This window comes from Mirounga angustirostris, unplaced genomic scaffold, assembly GCF_029215605.1.
Source record: "Mirounga angustirostris isolate CCGP_5_RB_7025 unplaced genomic scaffold, mMirAng1.0.hap1 SCAF_6, whole genome shotgun sequence".
Taxonomy (NCBI): domain Eukaryota; kingdom Metazoa; phylum Chordata; class Mammalia; order Carnivora; family Phocidae; genus Mirounga; species Mirounga angustirostris.
Genome location: NW_026991714.1, coordinates 15,224,591 through 15,237,090, shown reverse-complemented (window position 1 = coordinate 15,237,090; position 12,500 = coordinate 15,224,591). Strand labels below are relative to the sequence as shown.

General features: G+C 39.1%; 1 protein-coding gene across 4 annotated transcripts in view; it reads right to left on the bottom strand.

Annotated features, from left to right (window-relative positions):
• Positions 1-1,480: 1,480 nt before the first annotated feature.
• ESRRG (estrogen related receptor gamma) overlaps positions 1,481-12,500 on the bottom strand; it is a 568,605-nt gene continuing 557,585 nt past the window's right edge. For all 4 annotated transcript variants that reach the window (XM_054507915.2, XM_054507916.1, XM_064593871.1 and 1 more), the window contains one exon: positions 1,481-5,389. In XM_054507915.2, coding sequence (XP_054363890.1) covers positions 5,145-5,389 — 245 coding nt within the window. In that variant the 3' untranslated portion in view covers positions 1,481-5,144. The remainder of the gene's footprint in view (positions 5,390-12,500) is intronic.

The following is a 12,500-nucleotide window of genomic DNA, read 5'->3' as shown; positions in this document are numbered from 1 at the left end:
GCCACCCAGGCGCCCCTGGACATGGTTTCTTGAACTGTTCAAAAGGCCAGGCCACAACTAAACCCCAATCTTCCGTGGGTGGGATACGAACATCGGGAATCTCGAACACTCTTCAGGGGATTCCAATCTGTGGCCTAGTTTGGGAACCACTAGATTAAAGCAAAGTCCTTTATAAACGTCAGGTGAAAATAAAAGCGATCCCTTGACACAAACACATAACCCATCTGTCAGAGTTATTCCTTGTTTATCTATCAAGAAATAAACCTGTTAAAATGTCAAAATCCTATTTTATTTTCTTTTACACCTGAGCCATCTCTGATAAATACATCAATACCAGCGAAGTTACTCTGTCATAATTCAGAATTAGAAAAACCAGCAAGAGAAGTCTGACATCCAAGTTCATAAAGGCGTTTGCGTGCGACTTACATATTTTTTAAGAGAGGACCTCGTTGGAAGGTTACAGACACGCTTTCCCCTGTTGGGTCTGTATCTCACATTGTGTCAGTTTCCGCCCAGGTACTTTGAAAATACCCAAAGGAAAACACCTCGGATCCTCTGCTGAGCTGTTGCCACTCGAAGGACATGAACACAGGAAAAGACCCTGCGTGATGCTGCCAGCTAGCGCAGCTTGGTGATTTAGGTAATCTGACGCCCCGAAATCGGATTGCGTTTAGTGGCCTTTGTGTCACCAGCCTGCGCTAGAGATCCAGCCACCTCGGAAAGGTGAGAAATACGGTGGGCAAACACTATGACAAAACACTCTCAAGATCGGCAGAGAAGCCAAGAAAGCACGTATCAGCACCTCGGTGATGGCTCCAGGAGGGTCCGGTGGACGCGCAGCTTGACCCCGAGGAACAAGGGCCGCAGCCTCTCCGAGGGAGAAAAGCGCGGGGGGCCATTTGCTGTGAGCAGAGCTGTTTCACCCTCTTGAATTCGAAGACAGCTCCCCCTCCTCGCGCACACGGATCTGTAAGCTCCGCTGTTGATTTCCCATTCAGGAAATCTGGCCGGCAACCCCCCTGGGGCTCCACAAGGCCTGCAGCTCGCTGACGAGCTCCATGCAAGCCCGTGATTTAACTGTGGATGGAGGGAAATAACAGGTATCTCTAGCAGGTTTTAATATGATCTTAAAATAGGGGGAAAGTTTTCTGTTATGACATTGACATAGAGGCGATGATTTTGAGTAATGCAGGATGATGTGGAGATGCTTTAAGATTAAATAAGAGCTATATAAAGGCTTGTCAGAATGAATTCTAATGTGCCATGAGACACTTTGCATACTCTTAAATATGCAAAATGTCTCTTGGCACCCTAGAATTCATCCTGACAAGCCTTTATATAGCTCTTATTTAAACTCCTACTTTATTTTTAGGGGATAGGTACTCAGAGATACTCTTTGAATGGAAGCAACAAAGGGCAGTGTTTACTGATTTCGTTCTTTAGTGGGGGGAACAAAAAGAAACACGATACAAAAGAGCAATCAAAAGTGGAAGCTTGTTTAATATTGCTCTACCATCATCCTGAAAGGCATAATAATTTGAGTTACACATCTGAACTGATTGGAGTTACAGAATCATATCTCCTTTTTGCATTTAACAATATATACAATATAAAATAAATACATTTACACAAATGGACATCTGCTGGAGCACACAGTATGGTACACATCACAAAAATATACAATTGATTGCTTTACAGATGTGAAGCCCATCTACAGCTATAGACATGGTTTTATTATTATTATTATTCTTTTTACTACTGGCTATAATGCAACTCCTGGATTATGATAAGCAGTTTAAATTTTTTGTCCTTTTACGATCTTTGCACATAAGACTGCCATAAAATGTTTTCCTAGGCAGGTAAACAGAGACGCTTAAATAATTAAAATACAATCACCAACACCCATTTTCTCTTCTATAAGAAAAATAGCAGTTTTAAATATTTCATATCTTTTATGTTATCATTTAAATGCAAAATAGTGGAATAAATACAACAATCTGATCTGATTGAAACACAAGTGTAACTACAGGAAGTCACACAATCCTATTGCTTTAAATAAGAACAAACCTAAAAGAAGCAAAATAGAAATTTAAATCATATGGCAAAAACATACACTTTTATAACTTTCAAAAACTTCACATTAAGTAAATGGTCTTGCTTGAAACTTGAAAAAACTTACCTCGAGCGAGGTTTAAGATGAGCACTTTACCCTAAAGCCCGTGCAGTTCTTTTAGATCTACGTTTTAAGTTGTGTTTCCTATTTGTGAGATTCGTGTTCTCTGTAATGCCGAGAGTCACTTAAACTGAAAACTAAAATTTGTACTTGATTCTTTTTTCCCCATCTCCATCTGGTGTTTTCAGTTGGTTGGCTCTGTGTTCTGAAGCCCAAGTACTTTAATGTGATACAGTGAAAACAATGGATATAGCATATATATTTTACTTATATATAGTGTGGTTGAATAGTAGCAACTTAAACCCTGCACAAACGTTCTGGAAAATAATCTTTTTAAATACTCACATATATAAATAATCTTATAGAATCAGCACCTTTTGTTCCCAGGAGTTGTATTTTCTGTTGTTATTTTTTAAAGGGATGTGCCAATTTCTGAACTCCTATCACAGCTATAAATTTCAAGTTATTGACCATCTGAATGAATTGCTAATGATGATTTATCTAGAATCACACTACAGCCACTTCTCTACTGAGAAACCACAATCTACGATATAGTCCCATATAGCTAATGATAGATAGATACACAGTATTCCTAGCACTAGGCTGATGAAACATCAACCCAAGGTATTTTGTTTAAAGCACACAAAGTAGCAATAGTTTTGGAAACGTGTCCGCACCAAAAAGTTTTGCAACAACACAGAGCTAGTTAATAACAACATCTGAGAGATGATTGAGTGAAAGCCATATATACAGCATTTAAAAATTAGACTTATCTATATTCTTGAAATATTCAAAGTTTTATTTCTAAGCTATACATTGGTATTCTATAATAAACCATTAGAGAAATTATTCCTTGTTTTGAAAATATTATTATGATTTTGATGTGTATCTGTTCATAATGAGTACTTGTTTGGAGTTTCAATCTCTTAATTATTATTAGGAAGAACCTTATTACTGGTAAGGAATAGAATATACTACTGTAGTCTCCTGAGGAATTGTACATCCAATATTGTCTCTAATTCTACCCTGTGTCTAAAAGCACACACCACAAGAATTCCAAACACCACAAGAAGAACAAGACAACAGTCTTTGAATGCAACGTAAAATTCAGAAAAGCACAGCAAACATGAAACATTGAAAAGCTGAACTACATTTCTTTTGTTTGTTAGGATTACAATTTTAATTACATCTGTGTACATAGAATAAGACTGTTCACATAGTACAGGGAGCAGCTCCTAACACTGGTCCATTGGTATAGCATCTGATGGAGGTTACTGTTTATTGGTTATTCAGCGACTGTAGATTTCGGGGGCATCTAATTGATTTCTTCATTAGATTACACCTCTTAACAGTCTGGAACCTGACTGACTTTCTTGCTGTGAAAATACTGGTTGAAAAAGCACATATATTGGCTTAGCTCTTGGTAAAAACTGCAGATTAATTTAAACAAACATTCCTAAATGAATAAACTCATAAAGATTAGGTTTTAGAATTTGGTCAGGCATCTGCTGTCTTTCATGTTTTGTTTTGTTTTTTTTTTTCCCCAAATTCTGGCATTTGCCTTATTGCCTCTTAAATGAATACTGGCTCACAGCTCCTTCTGAGACAAGGTCTGTAACTTTGCAAACAGGCAGTATCTCATTCCTAACCACCATGGCAGCTAGAAATCATATGGCAACTATACCTCCCAGGTAGAGAGGTGTACTCCTGATCACTCTACGGATCTGTACTCCATGTGCAGTGCTTTATAGACGTGACTACTCGGAGTCACTGCAGGTGTAATCTAATCCTTTGTGTCAGTGAACATTTAGGTAAACTGGAGCTCATGTTAAGAAATTGATGTTTGGGACCAGACTGGCACACGACATAAATTGCATCCGTGATAATATGCACCTTCCCTTCAACTATTGCTTGAGTTAGTTAAATTCCCATATTAATAAATGGCTGAAAAGTGGTAAAGCTGGTACAAAAAAATCTCCATTTGTAAGAAGAAACAAAACATTTTTAAAAATCTTCCTTCAGGATTCATTTGTCCTTCATCATTGTTCATAATTGTTCAAAGCCAGCACAAAATTGCAGTATTCTTATTTCTCTTTAGTATTGCATGAATGAATAAAGCTTAAACTATTCCCTGAAAAAGTTACATAGTAGCTAAACTAACAAATACCTGGAAGACTTGAAAAAACAATTAAGGAATCAAATGGCTGTAACTGATCTAGATGGAAAAGCAATGATAAGAAGCAGCCGATGCCACGTGGCTTAAGTTGTCTAATTAGAGGCTGCTCCCGTGAAATCTAATACTGCACTCAGTCAATCTGTCTGTGTTGCACTGTACTTTTAGGTACGTTGGTTCTCTCTCTTTGATTCCTTAGTCATTGGGGACGTTATGGTTCACAACAAGCTCACTGGTATCCATATTATGGATCTCCATCCTTTGGCAGGGCTGGCTTCCATCTCTCTTCAGTTAGAGACCTCTTTTAAAAGTTCAGCAGCAGAAGGAAGGAAGGAAGGAAAGAAGGAAGGAAGGAAGGGAGGGAAAGGCAAAGCAAGGAAGGGGACAATTCCCTTACAACTAGAGATATTTTCAATTTAGGAGAGGGGGGAAGGACAAGAAAAGAGAAGGAGGTGAGTAGGAGGAGGAAGGAAGGACAGAGGGAAGGAGGGAAATGAAGGAGAAAGGGAACCAGTAACGAAGGAAGCCAAGAAATGAGGAAGAGGATGAATAAGGGAGGGAGGAAAAAAAAAATAAGGAGGGAAGGAAGGGAGAAGGAAGATGAGAAAAGGGAGAAAGACACTCATCAGGAAGATACAGAGGAATCTGAAAGCTGCTTCATAGTCTTGCTGCTAAATGATCAGTGCAGTCCGTTGATTTTTGATGTTGGTAACTAAACTCTAAGTTTCTTCGACTTCACTCTGGGGTTTATTTTCCCTTTTTCGGCGTGCAGGCCAGGAAGGCCCAGGAAGCCTTTAGTCAGACCTTGGCCTCCAGCATTTCCAAAAAAAGTTTGTGCATGGGCACTTTGCCTTCTAGCTTGATGTTGTAGAAGTGCTGTACCGCCTTGGTGGAGGTCTGCCTCAGCAGGGGCAGCGTCATCAGCATCTTGCCGGCCCTGCGCGGGTCTTCCATGTGCTGGCCGGCCTCGTAATCCTGCAGTGCCTCGTGTAACACGTCCTGAAGCTTCTGAACAGCCTCCACGTCTTCTATGTGCATGGAGTCTGTACAACAAAGTGCAACACAGAATCATGTCAGTAATAACCAAAACCCATGGGGGGAAGTTCCACAGTACACTTGAAATTCCCTAAGCGCTAAGCTGTGATTTGCTCCGAGCACTTTCCATTTCCAAAAAATCTGTTTTTTTTTTTCTAAATTTCCCTCCAGGAGATGATTTCCAATATGGATTTAGAGCACAGAAATTACTACCAAAATATCCATTATTTAAAAGTGTGTTTTGTTTTTTTTTTTTTCCTCCTAAGATGGAGCAATCAGGGAAGACTTTCTTTTAATGGATGACAATCTTGGTTACTTTATTCATTATCTCATTCATATATTTATTCACCCATTCAACAATTATCAAAGGTCATCTATTGAAAGTATTATTCCAAGTGCTATGGAGGTAACATTGTCTAAAATTATGATGTTGCCCTCAAAAAGCCTGTATTTCCCAAAAGGAAAAAAAAAGTAGATGACCAAGGTTTTAAGAACTCAGTATAAATACACCGAATTTGGGGCGCCTGGTTGGCTCAGTCAGTGAAGCGGCTGCCTTTGGCTCAGGTCGTGATCCCAGGCTCCTGGGATTGGGTCCCACATCGGGCTCCCCGCTCAGCAGAAAGCCTGCTTCTCCCTCTCCCTCTGCCTGCCACTCTGCCTACTTGTGCTCTCACTCTCTGTGTCAAATAAATAAATAAAATCTTAAAAAATAATAAATAAATACATTGAATTTAACACTATGTTCAGGTATAGACTATACAGAAATCACAATAAAGTGCTTATCCTTTCAAGATTTTCAGTGTACTGTTAACAGTTCATCAAAGCATCCTTACACAGTCTGCTTCTACTGAAAAACAAGTGAAGTCTTTAATGAGTTCTGAAATATTGTTCACATTGGTGAAGGTGAACTTTGCCCTTAAGTGACTCATTTAAAAATCTAATTCAATCAAGGAAAGGGTTAACAGGGTTGCCACAGTTATTCTTTTGAGAAATGTGAGATGTGGGGGAAAAGAAAAGTTACTGCTCTAGCTCTAAAACAGACACTTAATTATATACAAGTTTGAATCATTTAGCACGTTTTATTGATTCTGATGACAGTTTATCTGTTAATTACACATAATGGAGTCTTTGGGGGATTCTTCATGTTTAATAATTCTCGTTCTCTGAGAATGCAGAGCTCTAAGATATATGTAGTTAGCCTAATCTTTCATATAATTCAAATATCAGGTCACATGCACAAAAAGAGAGAGGAAGTGTAATTTAAAATCAAGGGGCTAAACATATGATAAAAAAAAATTATGGCAACATAATTAAAAGGCTGACAGTTATAACCAGGAACATGTTTAAAAATTTCTTTGTATTTTGTTGTTTTTTTTTTCTCTTACACTATCATTCTGAAATTTTTTCACCGTATCATTGGTAAACTGACCACTGTTTACATGAGGTGGTTAATGACACGTTTCTCAAAAAGAGTTTTAAATAACTTGGAATACAGTGGCTTAGGAGGCTTTACCACTCAAGTCGACTCCTGCCTGGATGAGCCAAGAGGAGGAACTCTTCCACGTTGTTAAGGTTGATAGAGTGGTTGATAGTGTCCCTGGTGTGGAACTCAGGACATTTCCCAACACATAAGCTAGCCGGTCCCGATAGATTGTTTCTACCCAGGCTTCTCTCCCCTCTGGGTCCTTTCAGTGAGACAATCCCATCCACTTCCTGTGTGCCTTCTCACAGCAACAAGCACACATCATTTCCAAAGATGTCTACCGGCTGGCAATGTGAGAGAGGGAAAAACTGTCATGGAGCTCACAGCGCGCACTGCATTTTTTTTTTTTTTCCATTTTTCCTCTGAAATACTATCTGAAGGGAAAATGGTGGGCCCGGACGCACACTAATGGTGAGCGTCCAAGGACACAAAAAACTGACCTTGCACATGAGGGAAGGTAGATAAGGTGGACTTACCCAATCTGTCCTGGGACTCAAAGCACTCGAAGTGAAAATGGGAATAAATGGATAGGGAGAAGAGGAATTGCATCTTTACAGACACTATTAAAAGAAGTAACTATTTTCCCACCAGACCAAAAAAAAAAAAAAAAAATCTGAACATAGTTAGGTCTAACTCGGGTTTCTTTGTATCAAAATATGCTGCTAGAACGCATACCACTGCACGTGGCATTTCCTTTGTTAAAAAAAAATGAGTTAAAATGATCTTCTGAGTCCATTTTATTCAACCTCCATCTTCATCAAGAATCTTCTCTACATCCCTAATGAAGACATTTCCAGATGTATGTGGAACATTCTATTTTATAAGGCACAGAACTGCTCCTTAGAAATGTCTTCCTCAGATTTTTCCAAATTTGTCTACAACATCCGTCCTTCGGTCCTGGTTCTAAATACTGGAACGATACAGAATAAATGTCCTTCTTTTCCATGGCAGATCTTTAAATGCTTGAAGTGACTGCAGAGTCACCTCAGCCCCCACCCCAAGCCTTGTTTGTCTTCCCCACTACTCTTGCCCAGCAGGAGATATATTATAGGATGTCACAGGAAATGAGGCGAGAACAAATAGCAGAGAGATATGCTCACAAACAGCAATTAAGACTTCAAACTATTCTTTAAAGGCTGTGATTTAGCTTGAGAGATTTAAAAATGATTTAATCAAATTACTATGATAATTTAACTTCCCATTTACAGAAAAGATTCTAACTCATTTTAGCTTTACCCATTCTCGGATCTGCTAATACTTTAAATGCAAACTCACTAAATCTGAACTATTTAATTAGACCATGATTCAGCTGGCAGACTGCTGAAGAAAATATTAATCTCCATTAGGGATCCTAGTTCAAGTTCTGGCTCTGTGGCTTTTATCTCTGTTTTGCTCTTTGGGCTACATTTATACATTTATGCTAGGCTCAATAGAACTGGCATTAATTTATGTAATTATTTAGCTTTGGTTGTTGGAGCTGGTTTCTTTTTAACTGTATATTTTAAAGGAAATGGTCCCAGTATTGTGCTAATGAAAGCCAGTGAAAATTAATCATGGGAATCATAGGCGTAGGAACTAAGTAGACACGGTGAGCCTATCCATTAAAAACACTGGGTGAGTGGTTAAAAACAAGGATGTCTGGGCCCAAGTCCAGACCTATTAAACAGAAAATTTTAACTAGATCCAAGGCATCATCCGTATTTTTTAAATATCTAGGTGCTTCTACAGCCAAGCCAGGGTTGTGAACTACAAAACCAGACTGCTATTCTAAAAGAATCCAGATTTCAAAAGATAACCAGTGTTCACATGATGCACGTATTGTCAACCATATATTAAATTTCAACACTTAATAATAAAATAGAACTCCTTCACTGAATTCCAATATTTTATTCTGTGAAGTGGGACCATAAAGGAACATGTCTAGTTCAGATCATTACTTTGGGAAGGGAGCTAAATATCCTCACACCTACAGCTGCAAAATTTGGTGAGACTCAGAGTCATTGCAAAAGAAGATTTGTCAATTGCCCACATGAATAGGGTAATAAGGGGTGAGCAGACAGGACTCTCCAATCACTAAAGGAATGAAGCACCACATGGTGGAAAAGATGGAGAAGTGAGCAAAGGTCTATTTTCTAAAAGATAATTTGATCTCAAAATTTTTATCTGCAATATAAGGAGTCTAACAGAGCAATCCTCCTGGCTGCCATCGGCTGGGTACTGAGGAACATCAGGTGACTGTAATGCAAACTAGCTCTTGATTGACATAGATAGTTGACCCTGAATTTCAAAAAATGGTGCCAATCATAAACTTTCTAGGAAGATGGCAGTGGCGGCAGCAAGATATTTTAATCTTTCCAAATCTGCACATAAAAAAAAAAAAAAAACAGAACTAGATGGCCAAACTAAAAACCCATAGACAACACTCACAAACAAAACTAAGTGACAAGGTATCCCCAAGATACACACACACACACACACACACACACAATCAGGATTCTGTGTGTTCCTAGCTCTGTCCACGGAGAAGGCCTAGGAAGGATGGCCAAGCCAGGAATGCAATAATTAGCAATGAGCAACCTAGTACCCAGCTTATAATTAGATTCCAGGCTTCAGCTGGGAAATATTTAAGATAAGTATGGAACATCTTATAGTAGATAGAAAGAACACTATCTACAACTACTAAGTCATTCAGAAAGATTCCAGAAGCCAACCTGAAGAGACTCCTGCTGACCCAAAATGGTACAAGTTGAGCTTCCACAAAAGGATTATAATTGCAATTAATTGAAATCCACTGAAAGGGATGCCTGGGTGGCTCAGTTGGTTAAGTGTCTGACTTTTGATTTCAGCTCAGGTCATGATCTCAGGTTGAGATCAAGATCTGTGTTGGGCTCTACACTGGACATGGAGCCTGCTTAAGATTCTCTCTCTCCCTCTCCACCTCCCCCTACACCGCCCCACTTGAGCTCTCTCTCTAAAGAAAAGAAATAAGGAAGGAGGAAGGAAGGAAGGAAGGAAGGAAGGAAGGAAGGAAGGAAGGAAGGAAGGAAGGAAGGAATCCACCAAATATGTTTAAATAAATTTGAATATAATGACATTTTTAAAAGATAGGGCATCAATTCTTTATTTTGAAAACTGGCAAATGAAGGGAAAGAATCAAGCTCCTATATAAACTGAATCATCAGTCATCAATAAGAGATGAGAAAAAGCATATATATATACATATATATATATATACACACATACAGACTTATATAAATAAGTATGCCAATGATTGAATGTAAAAAAGAGATGAAAAAAAATCAAAGATCATCATTTCGCAACCCCCAGCAATGAATGGATTTAGGTAATGAGCATCAATAGCTGCTCACAGAGCACAGAGACAGCCGGACGCTGTGTGCCTCCCAATGAACAGCACACCACCTACGGGTGTCACAGGGATTGAACCTGAGCCTGATTAAGTCTCTGGATCCCGTTGTTAATTTGCACAAAATGCAAAGGGCAGAGAAACATGATGAACTGCACCCAGAGTATGCAATCTGTAACATCCAGACTGTGGGAAACTCTGCAGGTCAAATGCCCTGGCTTCTTCAACAGAGAAACTGGAAGAAAATGAAAATGAAAGATGAACTTTTAGATTAAAGGAGAGTTAAAAACTCCATTAAAAAAATTTTTTTTGGAAGTGGGCAAGACTAAACTATCATGTCTGAGGATACACATTTAGTGATAAAGTCATAATGAGACATGAGGAAGTGATAAAAACCACAACAGGATAGTGATTACTTTTGTGGGAAGGGGGGGGCAGGCGGTGAGACTGGGACAAGACACATGGAGGGGTTTCTGGGATATCTAATAAATTTTCATTTTCCATCCTTGCTCATATTGCCATCGTGACAGACAGCAAAATGGCCCCCAAGATACCCAAGTGGTCCCTCCCTGGAAGCTGAATGTTACCTCCTAGATTATCCAGGAGGGTCTTCAATGAAGTCAAAAGTATCCTTATGAAAAGGAGGCAAAGGAAGAAGAAGGCAAGGTATGGTGCTAAACTGCTGCCTTTGATGATGGAGGAAGCACTATAACTCAAGCAATGCAAGGAATGTCACTCTAGAAGCTGGAAAAGGCACAGAAACAGGTCCTCCCCTACAGCCTCCAGAAGGATCACTGCCCTGTCTTTATCTAGTCTTTAACCTTGTGAAAATGCTTCTGGACTTCTGACCTCCAGAACAGTGAGAGAATAAATATGTACTGTTTAAAGTCACCAAGTTGTGACAATTGGAGTAGCCATAGAAAACTAAGGCACTCCTTAAGTTATACATCCTGTTTGGGTGTGTTTTTCTTTTAAATCTATGTTTTATTTCATATTAAATTGGTGAGAGACAGAGACGGAGAGAGGGATAGTGAGAAACTTCCAATGGAATGGTCCCTTCTGGAAAGTAGTGAGTTAAGCAGAATTCTGAGCAAGCCGGCAGAAACACTTGGCAAAAATGCCAAGGAAGCTGTTCACATACCAACTAGGAGGTTGGATCAAAAGACATTTTAGGTCTTTCCTAATGCAGGAAAATTATAATTACTATAATAACAATTCTTATTACGTGCTTTATCATGGCGAGAACAGAACTGATTTTATAGCTTTCCATTGAGACATACACATTTTGGGGGGAGGACTATTTTCCTCATTTCTGGCTCTGGCTATCAAGCCGGACTTCGACATTTATACCAGCCCCACAAATCACTCCTCTACTGTGTTTATATTAGGGGTTGAACCACAGATCCAGAGCCCCTGGTTTCTTTCCTCCCGGCTTCCCTCTCATAAATCCCAAATTATTGTTCCCATTATTCTGTTTACCTTGCATAATCGGAATTCCCTGCTAAGACTCTTATTTCTCTACAAGTACTCAAGGCCTCTCTCTCCCTCCAATATCTAACACCTATCCAGGAGCTTTCTAACTCCCTCTACTAGAAGTGATAAAGACAATTATACTCAATAAGTGAATGTTGAGGGGCTCCTGTGTGGCTCAGTCAGTTGAGCGTCTGACTCTTGATTTGGGCTCAGGTCATGATCTCAGGGTCCTGAGATGGAGGACCCCACCCCCACCCCGGTCAAGTTCCCTGCTCAGCAGGGAGTCTGCTTCCTCTTTCTCCCTCTCTCTCTGCCCCTTCCCCCACTCATGCACTCTCTATTTCTCTCCTTCTCTCTCAAATAAATGAATAAGTAAATCTTAAAACAACAAGTGAATGTTGATAGCAACTTGGGTGGTAAATATTTCAATCTTCCACAATATCATAAATGATCTGCACCATGCTAATGACCTTTTTATAAGGGATTAGTCATTATCTTAAGATCTGTAAATGAAAATAATGTTATATTATGTCATTCCCTAGAAGTAAAGCAATTGTATTTATGTGCTTATTACGCAGTTGGAAGCACAGAGACACTTGCAGCAAATATTTCTTACACTATGTCAAGGCATAGCAAGCACTGAACATGGTAAGAAACACTTGAAAACCTACCTTTACTTTTTACATAAAAATTTGATATATCATAATAGGTATGAAATTAAAAGGTTACATTAAATAAAACCACCACCCACTTCAACTCAATTATATCATCTTAAGCAAAACTGAAATAATCCAAATAG